Source organism: Mustela erminea, chromosome 2 (genome assembly GCF_009829155.1).
Source record: "Mustela erminea isolate mMusErm1 chromosome 2, mMusErm1.Pri, whole genome shotgun sequence".
Lineage (NCBI taxonomy): Eukaryota > Metazoa > Chordata > Mammalia > Carnivora > Mustelidae > Mustela > Mustela erminea.
This window is the reverse complement of record NC_045615.1, coordinates 142,163,012-142,186,179: the sequence shown is the minus strand read 5'-3', so window position 1 is coordinate 142,186,179 and position 23,168 is coordinate 142,163,012. Positions and strand designations below refer to the sequence as shown.

At 37.1% G+C, this 23,168-nt stretch overlaps 1 protein-coding gene across 6 annotated transcripts in view; it reads right to left on the bottom strand.

Annotated features, from left to right (window-relative positions):
- CEP135 (centrosomal protein 135) overlaps positions 1–23,168 on the bottom strand; it is a 75,216-nt gene that overhangs the window by 19,028 nt on the left and 33,020 nt on the right. For 5 of the 6 annotated variants that reach the window (XM_032334357.1, XM_032334361.1, XM_032334360.1 and 2 more), the window contains exons 12-15: positions 22,226–22,378; positions 21,181–21,333; positions 17,190–17,267; positions 9,435–9,586 (exon numbers count right to left, since the gene is read on the bottom strand). In XM_032334357.1, coding sequence (XP_032190248.1) covers positions 9,435–9,586; positions 17,190–17,267; positions 21,181–21,333; positions 22,226–22,378 — 536 coding nt within the window. The remainder of the gene's footprint in view (positions 1–9,434; positions 9,587–17,189; positions 17,268–21,180; positions 21,334–22,225; positions 22,379–23,168) is intronic. The other variant, XM_032334359.1, reaches the window with a different exon arrangement.

Sequence of the window (23,168 nt, the reverse complement as noted above, 5' to 3'; positions counted from 1 at the left end):
TCCTATGAAAAACACCAAGTGCTTGGCCGTCTTTGAAGTCCTAAGTAGAAATGTGAAGATTTCTTCACATTTAAGGTTCGTAAGGAAGGTTAATTCCTAATAAAAGTGGGATTGATACAGGAAGGCAGGCTAACATCTTGATTGTTCACAAAGTAGGCCCATGGTGAGTCCTAAAAATAGATTTACTTTTTCATACTCTAGTGTAGATTGGAAGGAAACAATAGAGATTTTATAACTTATCCTAGAAATAACTTTTCTCATAGAATTACTGCTAAGAAAAACGTCTGCTTGGGGCACCTGCGTGGCTCAATGGGTTAAGACTCTGCTTTGGCTCAGGTTGTGATCCCAGGGTCCTGGGCTCTCTGATCAGCAGGAAGTCTGCTTCCTCTTCTCTCTCTGTCTGCCTCTCTGTCTACTTGAGATCTCTGTCTGTCAAATAAATGAATAAAATCTTAAAAAAAAAGTCTGCTTAATGAAAGAACTGAGGTATAAAGTTCATAAGCACAAATAGTTGAGTGACTATCATATTATTTGTTCATCATGGTATTTGGAAAGGAAAATTTGAGAACTATATTATTAGGAGAAATGAACCAATTCCTTAGCTTTGAAAGTGTCATGAACACAGGAAAGGGAGTGATGACTTACCACAAGACAGTGAAGCAGTACAACTTAATATTGAAGTTCTAGTTCTCTACTTACCAGCCATGTGGCTGGATAGGACCATCTCACTGAGTTTCAAATTCCTTCATTATTCTATATTACATAGAGGTCACATACAGGTATACATGATTTCACGCTAGGGGGCAAAAGTAATTCCTTCCCTTCATGCTGAAACATATTTTAAAGACAGCATCTTTTTTTTTTTTAATTTTTTTTATTTTAAAAGATTTTATTTATTTATCTGACAGACAAATCACAAGTAGGCAGAAAGGCAGGCAGAGAGAGAGGAGAAAGCAGTCTCCCTGCTGAGCAGAGAGCCCGATGTGGGGCTCAATCCCAGGACCCTGGGATCATGACCCGAGCCAAAGGCAGAAACTTTAACCCACTGAGCCACCCAGCGCCCCTTTAGAGACAGCATCTTAAAGAGTCCTTATTCATAGGAAGTATTCAAGTTCTAAAACGGAGCAGAAGCTCCATCTAACAGGGGTAGTTTGGACTTTTAATGGTGTATTAGAGGAAAGAGAAACAATAATGATATCCCTGGTTTTTTTTTTTAATTTGTGTAATATTTACCAATTTAACCATCTGTAAATGTACATCCGTGGCATTTAAATACATTCACAATCCTGTATACCCATCACCACTCTCTATCCAAAAGTTCTTCATTATCACCAATATAAACTCTGTACCCAGTTAACAAAAATTCGATCTTTTCCTCTCTTCCCATTCCCTGGTAACCTCTAAACAACTTCTTGTCTCTCTGAATTGGACTACACTAGATACCTCACATAAGTAAAATCATACAATATTCGTTGTTTTGTATTTGGCTTACTGCACTTAGTATGATTGTACAGGGTTAATCTATATTATAGCAAGTGTCAGAATATCCTTTCTCTTTATGGCTGATGCAGTGTATGTATATACCACAATTTGCTTATCTGGTAACGGACATTTGGGCTGTTTCTTTCTTTTGGCTATTGTGAATAGTGCTGCTATGAACATGTGTGTACATACACTGGTCTGTTTTTAATTCTTTCAGGTATATACCTAAAATTGCTGGGTCATATGGTGAGCCTATGTTTAGCTTTTTGAAGACCTGATAGATTTTTTCTACAATGGCTGAACGATTTTACATTTGCACCAGCAATATGAAAGTTCTAGTTTCTCTACATCCTTGCCAACACTTGTATTTTCTTTCTCATTTATAGCTATGCTAGGGGATGTGAAGTGGTACCTCACTGGTTTTGATTTGGATTTTCCTAAAGAGCATCTTTTCATATGCTTGCAGGTCATTTACGTACTTTCTTTAGAGAAGTGCCTATTTGAGCCCTTTGTCCATTTATTTTTATTTTTTAAAATTAATTATTTATTTGACAGAGAGAGAGAGAGAGAGAGAGAGAGAGAGAGAGAATGTGTGTACGAGAGACAGCGCACATGTAGGGGGAGCAGCAGGCAGAGGGAGAGGAAGAAGCAGGCTCCCCACCAAGCAAAGAGCAGGATGTGGGGTTCTCATGATGTGAGCTGAAGGCAGATGATTAACTAATGAATGAGCTACCCAGGCACCCCAGGTCATTTGCCCATTTAAAAAAGACTGGTTGTGGCTTTTTTGGTTCAGTTATAAGAGTTCTTTATACATTCTGAATGCTAGACCCTTATCAGAGATAATATTTTCTCCCATTCTGCAAGTTATTACTTTTTTGGTAAGGTCCTTTGATGCACAAAGTTTTTATTTTGTTGGAAGTCTGATTTACCTACTTTTTCTTTTGTTGCTCATTCTTATTGGTGTCCCATCTAAGAATCCATTGCCAAACCCAAAGTCAAAAAAATTTATTCCTATGTTTTCTTCTAAGAGTTTTATGGTTTTGGCTCTTCTATTTAGGTCACTAATCCATTTTGAGTTTATTTTTTATAATTACTGTGAGGCAGGGGTCCAGTTTCATTCTTTTGCATGTGGATATCCAACTATTCTAGCACCATTTATCGATGAACTATTCTTTCTCTATTGAATGCTCCTGGCACCCTTGTTGAAATCAGTTGGCGAGAGATACATGAATTTATTTCTGGACTTTCAGTTCTATTCAATCGGGTCATCTCTATGTCTACCTTTATGCCAGTTACCACACTGTTTTGAATACTGTAACCTTTTTTTTTTTTTAAAGGATTTTATTTGTTTGACAGAGAGAGAGAGTGAGAGCGAGCAAGCATACAAGCAGAGGGAAAGTCAGGTAGAGGGAGACAGAGAAGCAGACCTTCTGTTGATCAAGGAGCCCAACATGAGGCTTGAACCCCGGCTCCTGGGATCATGACCTGAGCCAAACGCAGATACTTAAATCAGCTGAACCACCCAGGCGCCCTGCTTTTTTTCTACCTGATCCACAATATTATAACAGTTCCAAGTATATAACATTGTGATTTGACATTTTACACATTACAAAATGACCACAATAGGTCTAGTTACCACCTGTCACCAAAGTTATTACAATATTACTGATTATATCCCCTCTGCTGTATTTTACATTCCTGTGACTTATTTCTCTTTTCTGTTGGCCTTTTGTCACTTTGTATGAGAGCCACTAGGTCCCATCCATGTTGTCACAAAATGACAATATCTCATTCTTTTTCACGGTAATGTTCCATTGTGTATGTATATACCATATCTTTTTTTTCTAAACTCTATTTTCTTTCCACTTATCTATCCATGGACACTTGGGTTGCTTCCCTATCTTGGTTATTGTAAATAATGTTGCAATAAACATAAGAATGAATATGTCTTTTTGAATTAGTGCTTTAGTTTCCTTTGGGATCATATGGTATTTATTTTTAATTTTTTGAGGACCCACCATACTGGTTTCCACAGTGGCTGCACCAATTTACATACCTACCAAACAGTGCATGAGAATTCTTTCTTCTCCACATCCTCATCAATACTTTTTGTCTTTTTGATTCTAGCCATTTTGACCAGCCTGAGGTAATATCTCACTGTGGTTTTGATTTATTTTTCCCTGATGATTAGTGATGTTGAGTATCTTTTCATTTGTTTCTTATATACCTTCTTTGGAAAAATGTCTATTCATGTCCTCTATTTTTTAATTAACTGTTTTTTTGGTGTTCAGTCATATGAGTTATTAATATACTTTAGATACTAACTAACCCCTTGTGAGATATATGATTTGCAAATGTTTTTCTCATTCAGTAGGCCGCCTTTTCATTTGTTGATGGTTTCCTTTACTGTGCAAAAGCTTTTGTCTGATATAGTTCCAACTGTTTACTTTTGATTTTATTGCCCTTGTCTCTGACAGATCCAAACAAAATATGCTAACACCAATATCCAAGAGTTTCCACTGAGATAGGTTGGCTACTATTAAGAGTTTTATGGTTTCAGGTCTTACATTTAGGTCTTTAATCCATTTTGAGTTTATTTTTTCATATATGGTATAGGAAAGTGGTTCAGTTTCCCCGACACTATTTATTGAAGAGATTATCTTTCCTCCATTATATATTCTGACCTCCTTTGCCACAGATTAATGGACCATAGAAGTATGGATTTAGGGACACCTGAGTGGCTCAGTTGGTTAATTCTCTGCTTTTGGCTTGGGTCATGATCTCAGGGTCCTGGCATCAAGCCCCACATCAGGCTCTCTGCTCAGCAGGGAGCCTGCTTCCCCCTCTCTCTGCCAGCCTCTCTGCCTACTTGTGATTCTGTCTGTCAAGTACACAAATAAAATCTTAAGGGGGAAAAAAAAAAAAAGAAGTGTGGATTTATTTCCAGGCTTTCTTATTCTGTTCCATTGATCTGTGTGTTTTTGTGCCAGTACCATACTGTTTTGATTACTAGAGCTTTGTAGTCTAGTTTAAAAAAATGTTAGCATGATACTACCAGCTTTGTTCTTTCTCAAAATTGCTTTAACTACTTGGGGCTTTGTGGTTCTGTACAAATTTTAAGATTATTCATTCTACTTCTGTAAAAAAGTGCTTGTGGTAATTTGATCAGAATGCACTGAATCTGTACATTGATTTGGGAAGTATGAACACTTTAATAATATTCTTCAAATCTGTGAACACAGTGTATCTTTCTCTTTATTCTGTCATCCAATTTCCTTCAAAGTCTTATAATTTTCAGAGTATAGGTCTTTATCTCCTTGGTTAAATTTATTACTAGGTATTTTATTCTTTTTGATGCAACCATAAAAGGAATTATTTTCTTAATATTACCTTCTGCTTATTTGGTATTAGTGTACAGTAACCCAACAGATTTCTATATATTTTGTATCCTGCAATATTACTAAATTCATTTCTTTGTTTAACAGTTTTTTGGTTTCTTTGGGGTTTTCTATATATAGCATTATTTCATCTGCAAATAGTATTTCTTCCTTACCAATCTGGATGCCTTTTATTAGTCTTTTTCTTGTCTGCTGAGTCTGTATGAGGAGGTGAGCTCAAGATTCTCCTACTCTGCCATACAGATTGGGATCTCTTCTTTATTTCAGATGTCTCCCAAGAGTCTATGTTTATGGCCCACCACTAACTGAGATAGGTTGGCTACTATTAAGTATCATGCTTTGGTGAGTCAGAGAGAGGAAAAGGATCAGCACTGGCTTTTCTTTACCTTTCTACAAAACGATGATGATTTGAATATGGTAACCCTAATTTCCCTTAGCCCTTCCAAGTCCATCTCCATGAGCTCACTGTCCTCACTTGAGGCTCTGGCTCCTCTTCCTGCCTTTGTAGAAAAAATGTCAGCATGCCAGAAAACACTCCTTAGGCATTCAAAGGAGTCTGTGAACCTTCTTTCCCATATCTAAAATGGTTCTTAGTTCCGTTAACAGATAAAAACTTCTCAAGGGAGACCAGTTATATTTGGTTGTCTAAATATACCTCAATCTTACTATAACAACTGAAACTCATTACCATAATATTAACTTCAACTAGAGTTGTTGCAGCCCTTTCCAAGAAAGTCTGCTAATGCATTTATTTGATCCTGGATAAGTATATAGCCTTCTAGCTTTGAAAAAAGTACAAAAAGATAACGGAAGACTAAAGTAAACTGAAAACAGTCTGAGGGTACTTTCAGCCGTAAGAATCTAAACATTTAGAGCCTCATTGCTTGCAACTGTAAGGATTAAGGCTATTTACTATGGGGTTGATTGAGAAAAGTCAGTTGTCTAACTGGGCTGGAAACTATTCTCAAGCAGGGTCTGGCAAAACTACAGCCTGGTACCCGTTTCTGTAAGGCCCAAGAGGTAAGATTCTTACATGTTTACATAATTGAAAAAGTTTCAACAGAAGACTGATATTTTGTGACATATGAAAATTATATGAAGTTCAAATTTCAGTATTCATAAAGTTGTACGGACCACAGCCACACTGCTCCATTTATAAATTGCCTATGGCTGCTTTTGTGCTACAAAGGCAGAATTGAATAGATGAGGCAGGGACTGGGTGGTGTGTATAATTTGAAATACTGACTCTGTTCCTTTACAGAAAAGGTTAACTGACCCTAGCTCCAGAGGATGGCTAACATGGGACTAAGACCATCTTCCCTGGGTAGAGCAAAGTTGCTTTATAGCACTATGGAGTTTTGAATTGGGGCATTAAATGCCAGATCTCATTAAATGCTAAAATTCAAAGAAGACAAGAGTCATTTGTTTAACGTTAACAGGGGTCTTAAGGAGGGATTTTTGTATTACATCCTCAGATGCTGTATTTGAACAATTAGAGACCGTGCCTGATATGGAAAAGACTGTTGAGTGGCACTGAAATTGCTTAAAGATGGCTGCCTCAGGATGGGAAAGACAAAATGGGTTACCAGGTGGATGAAAAGGAACACATGCCTCATCTATCTGAATGTCAGCTTCTTCTTCTTTTTTAAGATTTTATTTGACACACACAAAGAGAAAGCACACAAGCGGGGAGAGAGGGAGACGGAGAAGTAGGCTCCCCACTGAGCAGGGAGCCCCACGTGGGGCTGGATCCCAGAACCTCGAGACCAGGCAGATGCTTAACCAAATAAGCCACGCAAGAGACCCTGAGTATCAGCTTCTTAAATGTCTCCCTGTTAAGGGTAAGATAACTTTATGTGATTAAAGGGGCAGCAAGGTCTCTACTAATGACATTGACAGTGGCATGAGGTTTGGGTAATGTGCTTTGCTTCCACAGAGTGCTTGGTATCATGGTTTGTATTGGGTTTAGCTTTGGATTGGACCTGAAGGTTAGAGCTCATGGTTCTACTAGGAGAATGATACGGAGAATGTGACTGACAAAACTTTTCTCAGAGATAAGTTTTTCTGTCAGAGCGAAATAAAGTTATGGAACCATGCAATTTCCCCAGGTTGTACAGGGAGACAGTGAAGTCTTCACAGTCCCTTCCTATAACACAGTGTTGGTGAGGGAAGTGGCACATTAAGCTCACAAGAGAGAAGGACATTGTTGTAACAAAAAAATGTGAAAGAATCTGTAGGATAGGTGATCCAAGAAAGGGCACTGAAAGCTCTTCTTACAAGACTGAGAAGGGCCTCCTGTGAAGAAAGAGAGCTGTGCCTACAGTCTGAGGGAAAAAGCAAAATGGATTAAATGCAAAGCTAGTCAGGTCAGCATAGTAGGGAAATAGGTAGACTAGTAATTCTGGGTGACAGAATTATACCATAGTATCTATACTTTGGAGCTGAATACAGATATGAACCTGAAGAGAGTCTAGTCCCGTTCAGCTAGCTTTCCAGAGGATTCATGAAGCACTCACCAAAAGAATAGTAAAAAAGCAGCTTTCACCTTAGTTCTTCCTAAAGTCTTACTTATCAAGATTTGTAGTCAGAGGAGCATACCCTATATTGAGTCCCTAAAATAGTATTCCTTAATTAATCAGACACAATGAACTCTTGATCTTATTTTATTAAATTTGTTTGATAATCATAGACCCCCTTATGAACAAACCCAGGCTTTTCTTTTCTTAATTATTCTTTGGATTTTCAATCCCACTGTTTATTTTACTATATATTTTACAATTCTCAGTGTTTGTATATCAAGTTTGTGTCTTTTCTCTGATCATTTCTTTTTGCTCTTCTGGGTTCTGAATTCTAGATGAATTTCTTGAGTTTGTTTTCTATTTTACTAACTCAGTTTTCAGAAATATCCATTCTACTGTTTACTAACACTTTCAGTTCTAATTTATCAGTCTTTTTTTTTTTTTTAAGCTTCTGTTTGAGAGAGAGAGAGAATGCGCATGTGTGCACTGGAGTGAGAGGACATGAACAAGGGGGAGGGGCAGAGGGAGAGGGAGAAGTGGACTCCCTGCTCAACAGGGCTCAATCCTGGGAGCCTGGGATCATGACCTGAGCTGAAGGCAGATGCTTAGCCAACTAAGCCACCCAAGTGCCCCTATCAATCTTTCTACTTTTTTTTTTTTCAATCTTCTTTCTAATCATCACTACAATTCTTTCTCATCTCAAGTAGTTATTATTTCATGACTGATTTAGTTTCACATATCCAATGTCATGTTGGCATCTGAAAATCTTTTCATGATCCTTACTGCAAACACAATTTATTTATTTTTATTTTTTTAAAGATATATAACTAAGTCAACCTTCTTTCTTTAATACTTGACAAAGAGAACTTTTTTTAAAAAAAATTTTATTTATTTGACAGAGATCACAAGTATGCAGAGAGGCAGACAGAGAGAAAGAGGGGGGAAGCAGGCTCCCTGCTGAGCAGAGAGCCCGATGCGGGGCTTGATCCTAGCACTCTGAGATCATGACCTGAGCGTAAGGCAGAGGCTTTAACCCACTGAGCCACCCAGGCGCCCCTGCAAACACAGTTTAGAGAGGAATATCTCCTCTGATCCTTCAGTGATCTCCTTCTTCTGATCGTAAGTCTTTTTACTTATTGCAGCTACCCAGTCCAGAAAAAAACTGTTGACTTTTGTTTCCTTTACTGTTTTGTAGTTTAAATCTACTAATAGCTAACCAACAGCCCAGTCTCCTAAGGCAAACACATTCTGCATTACTGTATCTTTCTTTCATTCTCATACAAATCATCCAATCCTTTTGATTTTAGGAAGAAGTATTTCCTAAATCTAGCCTTGTTCAAGTTCATTGTCACTGTTTCTAGTCCAGACACATGGTCTCCCCGGTTTGCCATCAGTCTCTTAAGACTCCAAATCCATCTTCCCAATTTCTGCCTGAGTTCACTTCCTAAAAGCCATGCTAATAACATCACCTCTTTGGTTAAAAATTTGTTCTCCATATTTATAAGGTAAAATCCAGACATTCTTGGTTATCAGACCATATTCTTCATAACCTGACTCTAACCTATAGCTACAGCCTATTCTTCCATACTGACCTTCCTACCTTTTAGACATATCACCTTTACAGACTCTGCATATGCATATTATCCTGAACTTACATTTTTTGAAAGAGGAAAGGACAATGATAAGCAAGAATTCTGTAATTTTTCACAATCCTACAGTAGGGAGTACAAATAATCTGAAGTATCTAAGGGGAATTTTTGAAGGAAGTAGGTATAAAAACTTGCCTGCAATCATATCAAGTCTGTGAGAGTCTTTGAAAATAGAGATACTCAACACCTACCCAGGTTTGCTCAGTGAATAAGAACCTCCTGAGATCTACCCTTAAATTCATACTTTCCAAAATCTCCACAGGTAGTTCTGCTGCAAGGCCAACCTTCACTGCTTAAAGATCCAGTCCAAAATGTCACCACTGAAAACCTAACATAGCCACTTTTTGTTCCCAGAAAAGAAATAACAAAACTTTCAATAAACTTACCTAAGCGAGTTCATCTCTGTCTTCCGATGGGATGAGTCACCAGCCACATGGCTAAGTTTTTGAGCTTGGAGTTTTGCTTTGTTCTCTAATGACTCTACTGTTTCTTTCATTATTAACACTTCAGACTTTAAATCATGTTTTTCATCTTCAAGCTATAATTTAAATTTAAAAAATTAATAGATGTCTCAGTTTTGTCTTCCTTAAGCACTCTTTAATAATATTTCTACAGAAAAACTAAGGAAATAAATTACATTTATTTAGCAATACTTTAAAAGTCATGAGTATACTTTAGGTTCTAGATGTTAGAATGGACATACACATTTATCTCTCATTAGTATCAGTGAAATGAAAAAAAAAAAAAAAAAAAACAAGATACAAAATTTTTTTAAAAAGCAAGAAAGGAAGGAAGGAATATACCCATAATAGCAATGAAAAAAGGAAGGGAAACCATTAGCAAACAGAGCAAACATTTTGAGGAATTTCTAAAAAACAGTAAGTACATAGGACTAAATTGAAGAAAAATCAGAGCAGAAAATACTGTAACCCAAACAAAAAATGGGTAAGATTTAGATGAAAAACTAAAATTTTCTTGAAAGACATAAAACACAACCTGATTTAATGTAAAGACAAAACATGTTTCTGAATGGAAATATGAATATTGGAGATGTATTAAAAGTTCCTGAAATAACCGTGAAGTCAGTAAAATTTCCATAAGAATCCTAACAGAATCTTTTTTTTTTTTTTTTAAGATTTTATTTATTTATTTGACAGAGAGAGCACAAACAGAGGAAATGGCAGGCAGAGGGAGAGAAAGAAGCAGACCCCCGTTGAGCACAGAGCCTGATGTGGGGCTCGATCCCAGGACCCTGAGACCATGACCTGAGCTGAAGGCAGAGACTTAACCCTCTGAGCCACCCAGGCCCCCTAATAGAACCTTTTTTAAAAAAGGAAGGTGGCTTAGATTTCATTCTGAAGTTCATTTAGAAAAAAAGTTAAGAAAACAGGAAAAATTGTGGGGGATTTATGAGATACCGGAATAAATTACAAGCTACTATTAAACTGTGGATTTCACATGAATGAGCAATTACAAGTACAGATATGAATTTAGAAAAGGTAGCATTTTAAAGGAAGTGGGAAAAGAAAAAGCTTTAAAAACCGAGTTGGGACAGCCACTCATTGAAGAAAAAATCAGATTTCTATTTTATTTTATATACAAAAAAAATTCTAAATGGAATAACGATCTATAGGCAAAACTCAAACCCAAGAAATATTTGTGTTAAATAGAAGTTTTCCAGTTAAAACTGTTGACTATACACATCTGATCCCCCCTCCCTCTTGAAATGACAGTAGAGGAATAGAAAGTTACATAGAGAACAAGACAGAAAACCATGGTTAAGTGATGTCAATAACCTGTGGAAGACAAAGAGTAGATATAACAGTGACTCAGAGTGGAAGGATATAATCTAAAGTAAAGCTTCTGAACCTAGGAACTACTGATATTTGGGGCCAGATAATCCTTTGTTGTGGGGGGCTGACCTGTGCATTGTGCACTGTAGGAGTGTTTAGCAGCATCCCAGTCTGTTGGGTAGGGAAGGCGCTCTAGTAGTATTTCTAAGTATGAAAAGCATCTTTTCCTCTATTTGTGTCAACTGCAAATTCTCCAGGTATTGCCAGAACTGACCCCAGCTGAGGAACACTGATCTAAAGTGACCACAGTTAGCAAATAGCTGATCTGCCCTGAAGAAACTCAGCACATGAAGGCACCAAGTGGTGGGCTGGGGTCAGGAGCAGAACAAGGAGACTGGCTGAAAATCTATAATGGGAGCATCACACCCCAGAGTGCTCCTACCTTTTTCTAGAAAGTTCTCTTGGAAACCAAAAATATAACTAAATTTTAAAATGAATCAATAGAAAAGTTAGAAGAAAGTTAGAAAGTTGAGGAAATCTCCCAGAAAGAACAAAAAGCCAAAGAGAAAATAAGGGAGAAAGGATAAGAACCTCAGATCTCTTTAGGAGGTCGAAAACCAACTAATAGAAATTCCAGAGGGGTGCCTGGCTGGCTCAGTAGGTAGAGCATGTGACTCTTGATTTCAGGGTCATGAATTCAAGCCCCATGCTGAGTGTACGGCTTACTTTAAAAAAAAAAAAAAAAAAAAGCATGCCAGAGAGAGAAAAAATAGTACAGTAAACTTACACAAGAAATTGAAAACAAGAAGGAGAAAATTCTAAAAGTTTTCAGAAATAAAAACATGTACAAAGGACTAGGATATAGAATAGCATCAGACATCTCAAAGAAAGTTGAGACAACGGGAGACAGTATTCAAAATTTTTAGTGAAAATAATTTTCTAATCTAGATTTCCATATACCAAGCCAAATCGTAAATCAATTGTGAAATCTGAATAAAGGCATTTTCAGACACGAAGTGTAAAAAACCCTCCTCCCATGCACTCTTTTCCAGGAAACTGCTGAAGAAGGCGCTATACTAAAATGAAGGAAAGAAAACACGAGAATAAATATAGGAGAGAACAGAGAAATTCAGAGAAATTAAGAGGAGAACATAGTTCACAACTGAAAACAACAGAACTGATTTGTTTGAGCATGTGGTAGAGATGTTGAAGCTCCTTTTTTTTTTTAAAGATTTTATTTATTTATTTGACAAGACAGAGATCAAAAGTAGGCAGCGAGGCAGGTGGGGGGGGCGCTCGGTGAGGCGGGCTCCCTGCTGAGCAGAGAGCCCGATGCAGGGCTTGACACCACGACCCTGGGCGATCTGAGCAAAGGCAGAGGCTTTAACCCACTGAGCCACCCAGGCACCCCAAGGTGTTGTAGCTCTTGACAAAAATTAGAAACAGGTTTAATGAAAACAGAAAAGTAACAAAAAATAAAATGAAACAAAACAAAAGCAATTATTAATTCCAGGAAAAAGATCTGTAAGAGAAGAGGCAAGAGTAGTACTATCCCATCTGGCTGACCCATGGGCCACTAGAAATCATAATAATACACAGTCACTACTAAGGTAAGTGTAATATGCAGCAAAACTCTTTGAACTAATAGTGGGAAGAAAAAGGGAAGAGTGCTAAGTTATCTCCCAACATCACAGATATTCATTAAATCATCTTGAATCAACAAAGAACGACAAGTTAGACAAAGCCGTTACAAGCACATTATTTAGAAACAGGGAGGTGAACACCAGGAGGAATTAGAACTGTAGGTAGTAGTTTTGGGGATAAAGAGGTGGGAAATGAAATAAAAAAAAAAAAAAGATTTTATTTATTTAATTTGATGGAGAGAGAGATCACAAGTAGGCAGAGCAGCGGGCGGGGGTTGGGGGGAAGCAGGCTCCCAGATGAGCAGAGAGCCCAATGTGGGGCTCGATCCCAGGACCCTGAGATCAGGACCTGAGCCAAAGGCAGAGGCTTAACCCACTGAGCCACCCAGGCACCCTGTTTTTTTTTTTTTTTTGCATTAAAAATCTTTCAAAATTTCTTGGGATCGTGTACAAACAAGAATACATGTGTAATATATAGAACAACAAGGACAAAAGAACATTTATGTATCTATTAACAGGCTTAAGAGTATTACCTATTACTTGAACCTTGAAACTACTTGTGAGCAGTCTCCAATCACCAATCCTATCCCTCAAACCCTACCAAAACAACCACTAGCATGGGTCTCGTGTTTCTCATTTCTCACTTTTTTGTTAGTATACGATATCTATATGAATCCCTAAATAATATACAGTTCAGGTCTGTTTATTTTTGAACTCTACATAAGTAGAATCATACTGCATATTCTTTGACTCTGTATTTGTAAGATTCATGCATACTGATGTTTGCAGCTACTGTTCACTCATTTTCACTGCTCTGTAATATTTCACTGATGAATTATTACAATTTTATTTTCCCCCTAACTGATACCAAGATTGTTTCTCGTTTTCTACTAGGGAGTTAAATATTTTAGGCTTTGTGAGCCTTGTGGTCGACTGCCACCACTTGGTGGTAACATAAAAAGAGCCACAGGCAATGCATAACAAATGAACATGGGTGTGTTCCAATATAAACTTTATTACAAAGACAAACTAGAGGCCAGATTTGGTCTGGGGGCCACAGTTTGCTGACCTCCAACCAGAGTTCTTATAGAAATGGATTTGCTGGCTTATAGAATATGCCTTTGCTAGGCAAGGCCAAATTATCCTCTAAAGAGATACCAGTTTGTACTTCCTGACCCTACATGTATTTGCTAAATTATGTGTGTTATAACTTGTTAATATATTTTTATTATTTATTTATTTTAAAGACTTTATTTATTTATTTGACAGACAGAGATCACAAGTAGGCAGAGAGGCAGGCAGAGAGAGAGGAGGAAGCAGGCTCCCTGAGGAGCAGAGAGCCCGATGCGGAGCTTCATCCCAGAACCCTGGGATCATGATCCGAGCTGAAGGCAGAGGCTTTAACCCACTGAACCACCCAGGTGCCCCTATTTTTTTTTTTTTTTAAAAGTAATCTCTACACCCAACCTGGGGCTTGAACCTACAACCCCGAAATAGAGTCACATGCTCTACTGACTGAGCCAGCCAGGCGCCCCTTTTTAATTTCTGATGCCCCGATGGATGTGAAGTGTTTTTTACTATGGTTTTAATCTGTATTTCCTCTATTACTGATGTAGAACACCTTCTTATATTTGTTAGCCATTTGTAATTTCTTCCGCCATGAAGTGTCAATTCATATTTTCTGTTGAGTTTTCTTAGGTTAAATGTATATAGCAAATCCTCTCAGTTAGTGGCCTGTTTTTTCAACTTATGGCAATTTTATGAACAAAGTTCTCGTCAGTGTAGTCCTAGTTATCTGTTTTCTTTCATTTGGGTTTAGGAGCTTACATTTTGGCAGCAGACACTTGCTACCTGTGTGATGTTAGGTAAATTTCACCCTGCCTCAGTTTCCTTATGCAAGAAATAAGGATAATATTAGCATTTACTTCATCTGATTGTTATCAGAATTAAAATCATATAAAATGTCGAGAAAGTGCCTGAACAAAGTAAATGCTATATAAATTGCTACTATTATTATTTCCCAAAGGTAAAAAAGATTTTCTCCTGCTGGACATGGAGCCCAATACAGGGTGTGAACACACGACCTGAGATCAAGACCTGATCTGGGATCAAGAGTCGGACCTTTAACCACTGAGCCACCCAGGTGCCCTATCTACTCTATTTTCTTTAAAAACCTGTGGCTATTTCTTGAACATTCAAGGTTGCAACTGATTTTTGGGTATGGTATATTTGAAGTAGGATGTAATTCCTTCTTAATTTACATATACATAAATATACATACACATGAATAGCCAATTGTCCCAGAAATAATTATTGAGTAATCCTTTCTTTTCCCATTGATTTGAGTTCTTGACAGATCAAGTTTCCGTATGTTTGTGGTTTTGTGGATTTTATCATTGTCCTTTAATCCTTGTGAACTACCACTATATTAATTGCTAACTCTAAAGCTCTCACACTTGGTAGGTTAAGTTCTACACCATGCTCTTCTTTAAAATTTCTTCTTTAAAATTTCTTTGGGATTCTTAGCTCTGTTTCCATGTAAAATTTAAAATCCACTGTCAATTTACATACACACACACCCTATCTTGGAATTTCAGCTGGAACTACATCAATTCTATATAGATCAATTTGGGGAGAATTTATATTCTTTTTATAAATATAATGTCTGTCACCTTTTTAAAAAACCTGATATATCTCTTCACTTATTTAGGTCTTCTTTAATGTCTTTCATTAAGTTTGTATTATATTTTCTTTAAAGATCCAGCAAATACATACAGAAGAATCTCACATTGCTTATTTCTATTAAAATGGTTTAGATTTTTTTTCCTGTTCTTTGCAATCTGTTATACTTCTAGCATTCATTGTGCATTCTGAATCAGAGAATCCTGTGTTTTTATAATACTTAGAAAATTAACAGTCATTTTATTTTCAAATACTGCCTCTCTCACACATTCTATTACATTCTTCTAGAATTTTGAGTAAATATTTTAGACTTTCTCACTTTATTCTCTAAGGCTTTAACTTATTTTACATTTTCTATATCCTAGTCTCTTTCCAATGACTTCTAGTACCTTAGATATATTTTTTATATTTTTCAGTTCATTAATTTTCACTTTCAGCTTCTGCACAAGCTGGACCCTTCTACCTGAAATAATTAAAAATTGGACAATGTACATGAAACAATGGTTTTCAAGACACTGAGCATCAGGCAGTGATGGACAGTGACCCCTGAGGGACAAGAAACCAATGAGATGAGCCCTACAATTGCTCCAGCTTCCTGCTTCAAGAAGTTCTAGGCTGTGGCACAGGGGAAGGAACTCAGGTGAAGTCTGGTGGTTCCCCTAAGTTCAGAAGATGCAACTGAGAGCCAACGGAGGCCAAGGCAGTTTGGATTTGCAGAGCAGACACTAGAGGAGAGCTGCACATACAAGAGCTCCAGAGATCTACAATCGGTGCCAGAGGAAGTTACCTAAGGCCAGAGAAACAACCAATAAAAAGGTAAAGGGAAAAATACTCAAAGCTCATGTAGGCCAGGAGTAATTCCTGTCCAATCAGTCATTTGAATACCTCATAATTCATGGGTCAATAGATAGTGTACTCAAAACAGTTCTGTCCCAGTAATGAAACAAATTAGTCCAGGACTACATGCTACTCTGATGCCACCTAATTAAGCTTAAAAGCAAAACTGGAAGGGTTCGAGCTACTCCCCTCTGACTTGATACTTGTTCTGTATCTCAGAACAAACCTCAAGAGTATTTATAGGGATACAAGCTACCCAGCAACCAAGAAGGTAAAATTCACAATGTATGAAATCCAAAATTACCAGGCACGTAAAGAATCAGAAAAATATAACCCATGATGAGGAGGACTAAAAAAAAAAAAAAAACCAAAGTTGATAGAAACAAATGACAGTATTCATAGACATGGTAAATAAAAACACTGAAGACACAGTAAAGGAAACTAGCCAAAATGAAACACCAAGAAAAAAAAAGATTCAGTATTCATAACAATTTGATTAAAAAATTCTATCTCTAGAGAGAGCAATGAGGAATGAAAATGAATTTCATTTTTTCCTCTATGTTTGTATTGCTTTTTGAACAAGAACAAAACAACAATAACTAACACCTGCTGAGGGCCTACAACATGCCAGCAGCTCTTCTAAGTTCTTGACATGTACTAACTTGCTTAATCTTAACAAAAACTTAAGAGGTACTACCATCATTCTGTTTTACAAATAAAGAAACTGAGGGATGGGGAAGTTTGAGTAGCTCGTCTATAGGACTAGGTGACAGAGAAGGATATGAACCCAAGTAGTCAGCCTTCAGAGTATATACTTTTTTTTTTAAGTTTATTTTATTTTATTTTATTTTATTTGACAGGCAGAGATCACAAGCAGGCAGAAAGGCAGGCAGAGAGAGAGGAGGAAGCAGGCTTCCCGCGGAGCAGAGAGCCTGATGCGGGGCTCCACCCCAGGACCCTGGGATCATGACCTGACCGGAAGGCAGAGGCTTAACCCACGGAGCCACCCAGGCACCCCCAGAGTATATACTTCTAACAAGTGTTACACAGCATCTCTAGCATACTATTTTGTAATTTTGAAAACACAGATCATATTGAAAATAATTGAATAATTAAAATAATTTAATGAATAATTAAAAGTTATTCATGTAACACAATTTACCCCAAATCTAGTTTGATAAATTACCTGATGGTTAATACATGTCAAATGTTCAATAGTTTTCTCTAATTTTGATTTTTCAAAAATACTCATTTCCTGGAGATTCTGAAAAAAGAATTTTATGGAAGGTGATTATTTACAGCAGATAACGGAACAAAATTAACAAAGTAAGTAACAGAAGACTACAATACTATTCTGTTTGTCTTTTTAATAATATGGAAATGCTTTGGAAAGAAAATCATTGGACATTTTACAATAATGATGTTTTTGGTTGAAAAAAAAAAAGGACAAGAGTGTCTTATCCTTTATATATTACTTTCATGTGTGATTGTAATAGAAGACAAAGAACGGCATGGATTTGTTTTTAAAGATTTATAAAGATCAATCCATTTATAAAAGGAAAAAACCCAGCAGGTTAAGTCTGATCTGATCAGGAGTATGCCCTCATGAGAGATGGCAGAGGAATACAGAGCAAAGAAGAAATAATGAGATCACAAAGACACGGAAAAGAATCCTACAGGGCCAAGCAAGAGATCAGAATTTCAAGAATAGGGTGGTCAACAGTGTAAACACAAGTGCTATTTCTTTGGTTAGGTTATGTTACCCAACAGTTGCTGATGCTAAGTGGGGGACAAATGATACAAGTTGGTATCCTCTGAAAATTTTTTTAGCGCAGATTCATACTTCTATCCATGTTATTCATTAAAAACAAATCAATAAAGATACCTGGACACTTGAATTATATATCTGGTTGGAAGAGTCTGTGCTGTGTGCATTTTTATTAAATCATTCAACCAGCATTGAGTATATACTACATACCAAGAACCCAGCAAGGCATTAGGAATACACAGTGAGTAAAATGGATAAAGTCTCTGACATCAGTAATTAAAGCCTAGTAGAGAAGACAAACCTTAAACAATACTATACTATAATATATACCATGAATATTCTGCTAGGAAAATGAACTTTATGGCAATATACTGGAAGGGAATCTAGAGTCTTGGGTTCATTTCCTGTGTGAGGAAACGATGTCTAACCTGACTCTAAAGGATGAATAGGAATTAGCCAGGTAAAAGTACTGTAAGGGATGAAAGACTTTTCAATAGCCTCTGCAGAAAATTGGGGCAAGAAAAAGTCCATTAAGCTTGGAGTTGAGAAAATGAGATGTGGGAAATGGGGGAGATGAGTTTGGGGAAAAGAAGCTAGACCCTGAAGCAGGCAAAAGCCAATCACTGAAGTCTTTGAAAACAATTCATAGATTTTATTTTTAAAAAGATTTATTTATTTGTCAGAGAGAGAGAGAGAGCGCGCGCATGCGCACACTCATGCACAAGCAGGGGGAACGGCAGTCAGAGGGAGAAGCAGCCTCCTCACAGCGCAGGGAGCCTGATGTGGGACTCGATCCCAAGACTCTGGGATCATGACCTGAGCCAAAGGCAGAAGCTTAACCGACAGAGCCACCCATTTATCTCCAGTTCAGATTTTAAATCTGATCAGATTTATATCTCTGAAAGATGACTCTGTCTTCAGGGTAAAATACATATTTAAGAGGCTGCTGATATACGAAGGCAGCTGGGAGAGAATAATGGCCAGAATGGGACAGCAGCAGGGGAGCAGAAGTGTGAGCTCAGGAGCCAGACTCCAACTGACTTCACAGTTAGGTGATCTCAGGCAGATTACTAAACTCTCTAACTTAGAGACCACATCTGTAAGCATTAGCTATTTGAAAAGGCAATTGTGAAGATTTACTGAAGTAGCCATGTAAAAAGCACTTAGAACAGAGCCTCCTGCATGAAAAGAGCTTAATAAGTGTTAAATATTATTTAAGAGGTAGCACACATGGGACTTGCTGATTAGTTGAGAGAAAAAAGCTTTACAGGAGAGTGGAGTCAGTGATGATGGCTGGTTTGACAACTGGGTAGATAGCTGAATAACAGGAAATTACTTAAAAATTGAGAGGATTAATTTAGTTTTTAAGTAAAAGACCTACTGTAAACTCATAAATCTTGCCTTCTACATTCTAGAAAGATTCTGGTAATATGAATATCACTTTTTCTGAGCTTTCACTACTACTGCTTTTTAAAATCCCATTTCTACATTCCTTGGTCTTTTTAACAAATATGGAAAGGAATAAATCAGCGGCTTGTGCTAAAAGCTGCCATATTGCACAGAAATTTTCCATTTGGTAATTTTAACACTTATTTTTAGGAGAAAGTACATTCTGGCCGGCAGTCTTCCAAAAGATCCCAATTAAAAATATTCTGTTGGGGTAAAATTTTAACTGAAAATATAAGACATAAAGACTACCCTTATAATGCTTCCATGTTCTTATTCCTAACTTGAGCTCCTAATTTCTATGCATTAATTCAATAATACTCTTTGGAAGTAAACTACGGAATCCATAATAGTAACAATAATAGCTAATGCTGAGCTCTTATAATGTTCCAAGTACTATTAAGCGCTTTATGTGCATTCACACTTTTTTTTGGAGATGATAAAAGAAAATATAACATACTGCCCCTAAATAGGTCACCAAAAGCACAAGCAGCAAAAGAAAAAAAAATACATAAATTGGACTTTATTGAAATTAAAAACTCTTGTGCTTTAAAGGATACCATTAAGGAAATGAAAAGGGAACTCACAGGATGGGGGAAAGTATTTGTAAATCATGTATCTGATAAGGAGCTTGTATCAGGAATATATAAAACATTCTTACAGCTCAGTAACAATGGGCAATAACCCAATGTAAACATGGGCAAAGGATGTGAATAGACATTTCTCCAAAGACATACAAATGGCCAAATAAGCACATGAAAAGACGCCTGATGCCATTAGCCATCAAGGAAATGCAAATCAAGACCACAGTGGGTACTACTTCATACCCACCAGCATGATGGTAATAAAGAAGACAGATAGTAAGCGTTGGTGAGGATGTGGAGGAATTAGAACACTTATACACTACTGGTGAGAATATAAATGGTACAGGTGATTTAGAAAACAGCCTGGCAGTTGCTCAAATGCTTTGGTTATCATATGAACCTAGGTATATACCCAAGATAAATGAAAACCTACATCAACAAAAAGTTATACATGAATGTTCACAGCATCATTTTTCATAATAGTCATAGTAAAAACCACATAAATGAAAATGAAAATTTCCTGTCTATCCATACAGTGGATGTTATTCTACAATAAAAAGGAATAAAGTATTGATACATACTACATGGATGAATTTGAAAACATTATGCAAAGTGAGAGAAGCCAGAGGTAAAAAACCTCATACTAAGCGATTCAATTATATGAAATGTTCGGAGTAGGCAAATCTGTAGAGACAGAAAGTAGCTTTGTGGTTGCCTAGGCCCAAGGAGGCCAAGGTAAAATGGAGAACCGCTGCTAACAGGTTTTCAGGGTTTCTTTTCGAGGTCATAAAAATGCTCTAAAATTGATTGTGGTGACAGGGTGAACAAGTCCGGGAATATATTAAAAACCACTGAACTGTACACTTCAAATGGGTGAACTGAATGGTATGTGAACAACTTAGTCAAGTTGTTTTACATTAAAAAAAAAAAAAAAGATAATGTTCCTCCACACGAGGAAGGAATTTCCTATTGTGAGACCTGAGGTCAGTAATTTTCTCTAAACCAGATAATAAGTAGTTTAGGGTTTGTCGGCCAGTTTCTGCTGCAAATACTCAATTCTGCCACTGCAGCAGGACAAGCCACAGTACACAAATGAGCATGGTATTCCAGTAATGACCAACGATGTAATTTGAATTTCATAGTTTTCATGTGTCATGAAATATTCTTCTTTCCATATTTTTTCAATGACTTAAAAATGCAAAAACCATTTTTAGCACATGGTCATGCAAAAACAATGGTCTGGATTTGGTTCCTGTGTCACTGTTAGCCCACCCCTTGATCTAGCTGTACATTCTAAACAGTCACTTCACAGGAAAACATAAAGACCTCCCTTTTCCCTATAAACGACCTTTCAAAAATAAGTTGATCTTATTACTTACTTTCAACTTTTCTTTTAAAGCTTCTTTTTCTGACATAATCCTTCTTAAGTCAGATAACGCAACTTCTTTTTCTTTTTCCATAAGACTTACGATATTATGGGAGATTGTGGTTTGAGTAGACTCTTGTCTTAGTGCATGTAACTGTTCCTGAGCCTTAAAGAATTAAAAAATATAAATAAAAAACACTTTGGATATGCTCCAAAGGTGAAAAAATGGCAAACTAAACTGCTACCTTTGCTCTCTTCTCAAATCTCAACAAAATGATTAAAATAACAACAACAACAACAACAAAATCCCAAAAGACAAAGATACTGCGGGGAAATGCCAGCTACAAAATTTTGGAAACCAGACAGCAGATGGACAATTAGTGACTAAGCAGACCCAAGAAGCTGAAATCCAAGCCAATAGGGGGAAAGTCCAGAAATGAATCAATTTGCAAATGCAGATTCCAAAAAGTCTCCAAAAGTAAAAACAGCCTTTTCAACTTGACCTTTTAACTTACATGGTCTTCTCCCTCCCTCAAAGTAGCACTAGAACTTCATGGGAAATTGGTATGGAACAAATTTAGACACTTTGCTCTGCTCATATGCACCTTGTTCTCTGACAACTGAGGCTTTGTAACTGTACCAAGCTGTATCAATTCTCTCTTCCCTAAGTTTTTTAAAACTACAGGCTAAGTCCTTAATATCCAATATATCCAAATTATGGGTGCTACCCACTGTTTGACAGATTCCTAACATGTCTGAATCCAAAGGATAAATTTAGCTCAGAGTCAGGCTAGGACCTGTTCCAGGTAGCTTTAGAAGTAGGAGATTATCTCTAACAGATTCAACACACAGATAGACTAGAAGAGAGGAAGAATATATACAGAAAAAATAATACAAGTCTCTGCTTTGGGAATAGGACAATAGAAACTACTACTGTACTTAGTTCTAATTATGAAGGAATAAAACAAGGTCCATATATAACAGTAATTTAAAAGATTTATACTGGTTCCCTTTAGTTACTTATTCTATATAATCTGTTGCCTTAATTAATTTCTTACTTCATTATATAAGACACTTAGTTTATCTCTTTCTGCTGTCAATAATTTAACATTGGACTGTATATCCTCCATATGTTTTTCAAATCTTTCCAGCATACGCTGCAGTTCATCTCTTTCTCTTGTGATCAGATGAATTTCTGAGTTGTAATCACCCTGAAACACAATTTAAAAACAAGTTATCATTTGTTATAATTATCACCATATGGTTGTTTCAGGATGTTGGTAATGACAGTGACTGAATAATGTTAACAGACATACAAAACACAATTTTTTATCCGTAATGAGAGCAGCAGAATAGAGTGCACGCAGGATTGGAGCAAATGTCTGGTCTTCAAATGCCCAAGAAGGGACTCTCCACCCTGCTCGCCCCCCTGCCAGTGATACCACTTGATCAGATCCTGTCAGACGCTTCCAACTGTCCTTTCCCTGGAGTTGTTTATAATGCTAGTAACTGAAGTGTAATCCCCAGAGCAGAAGCATCAGCAGCATGTAGGAACTTGTTACACATGCAAGTTGGTGGGCCCACGCCAGACATACTAAATCGGAAACTGTGGGCCTAGGGCCAGTAACCATGGTTTATCAAGCCCTCCAGGTGATTCTCATGCATGCAAATTTTGGGGAACCACTAGTTTACAACCCTCTCCAGGAAAGGGACTAGGACGATATCGTGTGCCTGCTCACCCAATGCAAGTAACTATTATAGCCTAACACAGTCTTCAGTGTTTTCTGAATGAATCTAAGATCAATTTCCCAGCCACACTAACCTCCCACAACCATCCCAGCCCCAACCTATGTGAAGTCTATTTTTACAATGAGATAAATATAAATATTTCTACCAGGCAGTATTCACTAAGGATGTTCACCAAATAAGCAAATACTTCCAACATTTCTAAGATAGGATGATGCCTCTTATTTTAGTCCAATTCAAAAAACCCACTATCTT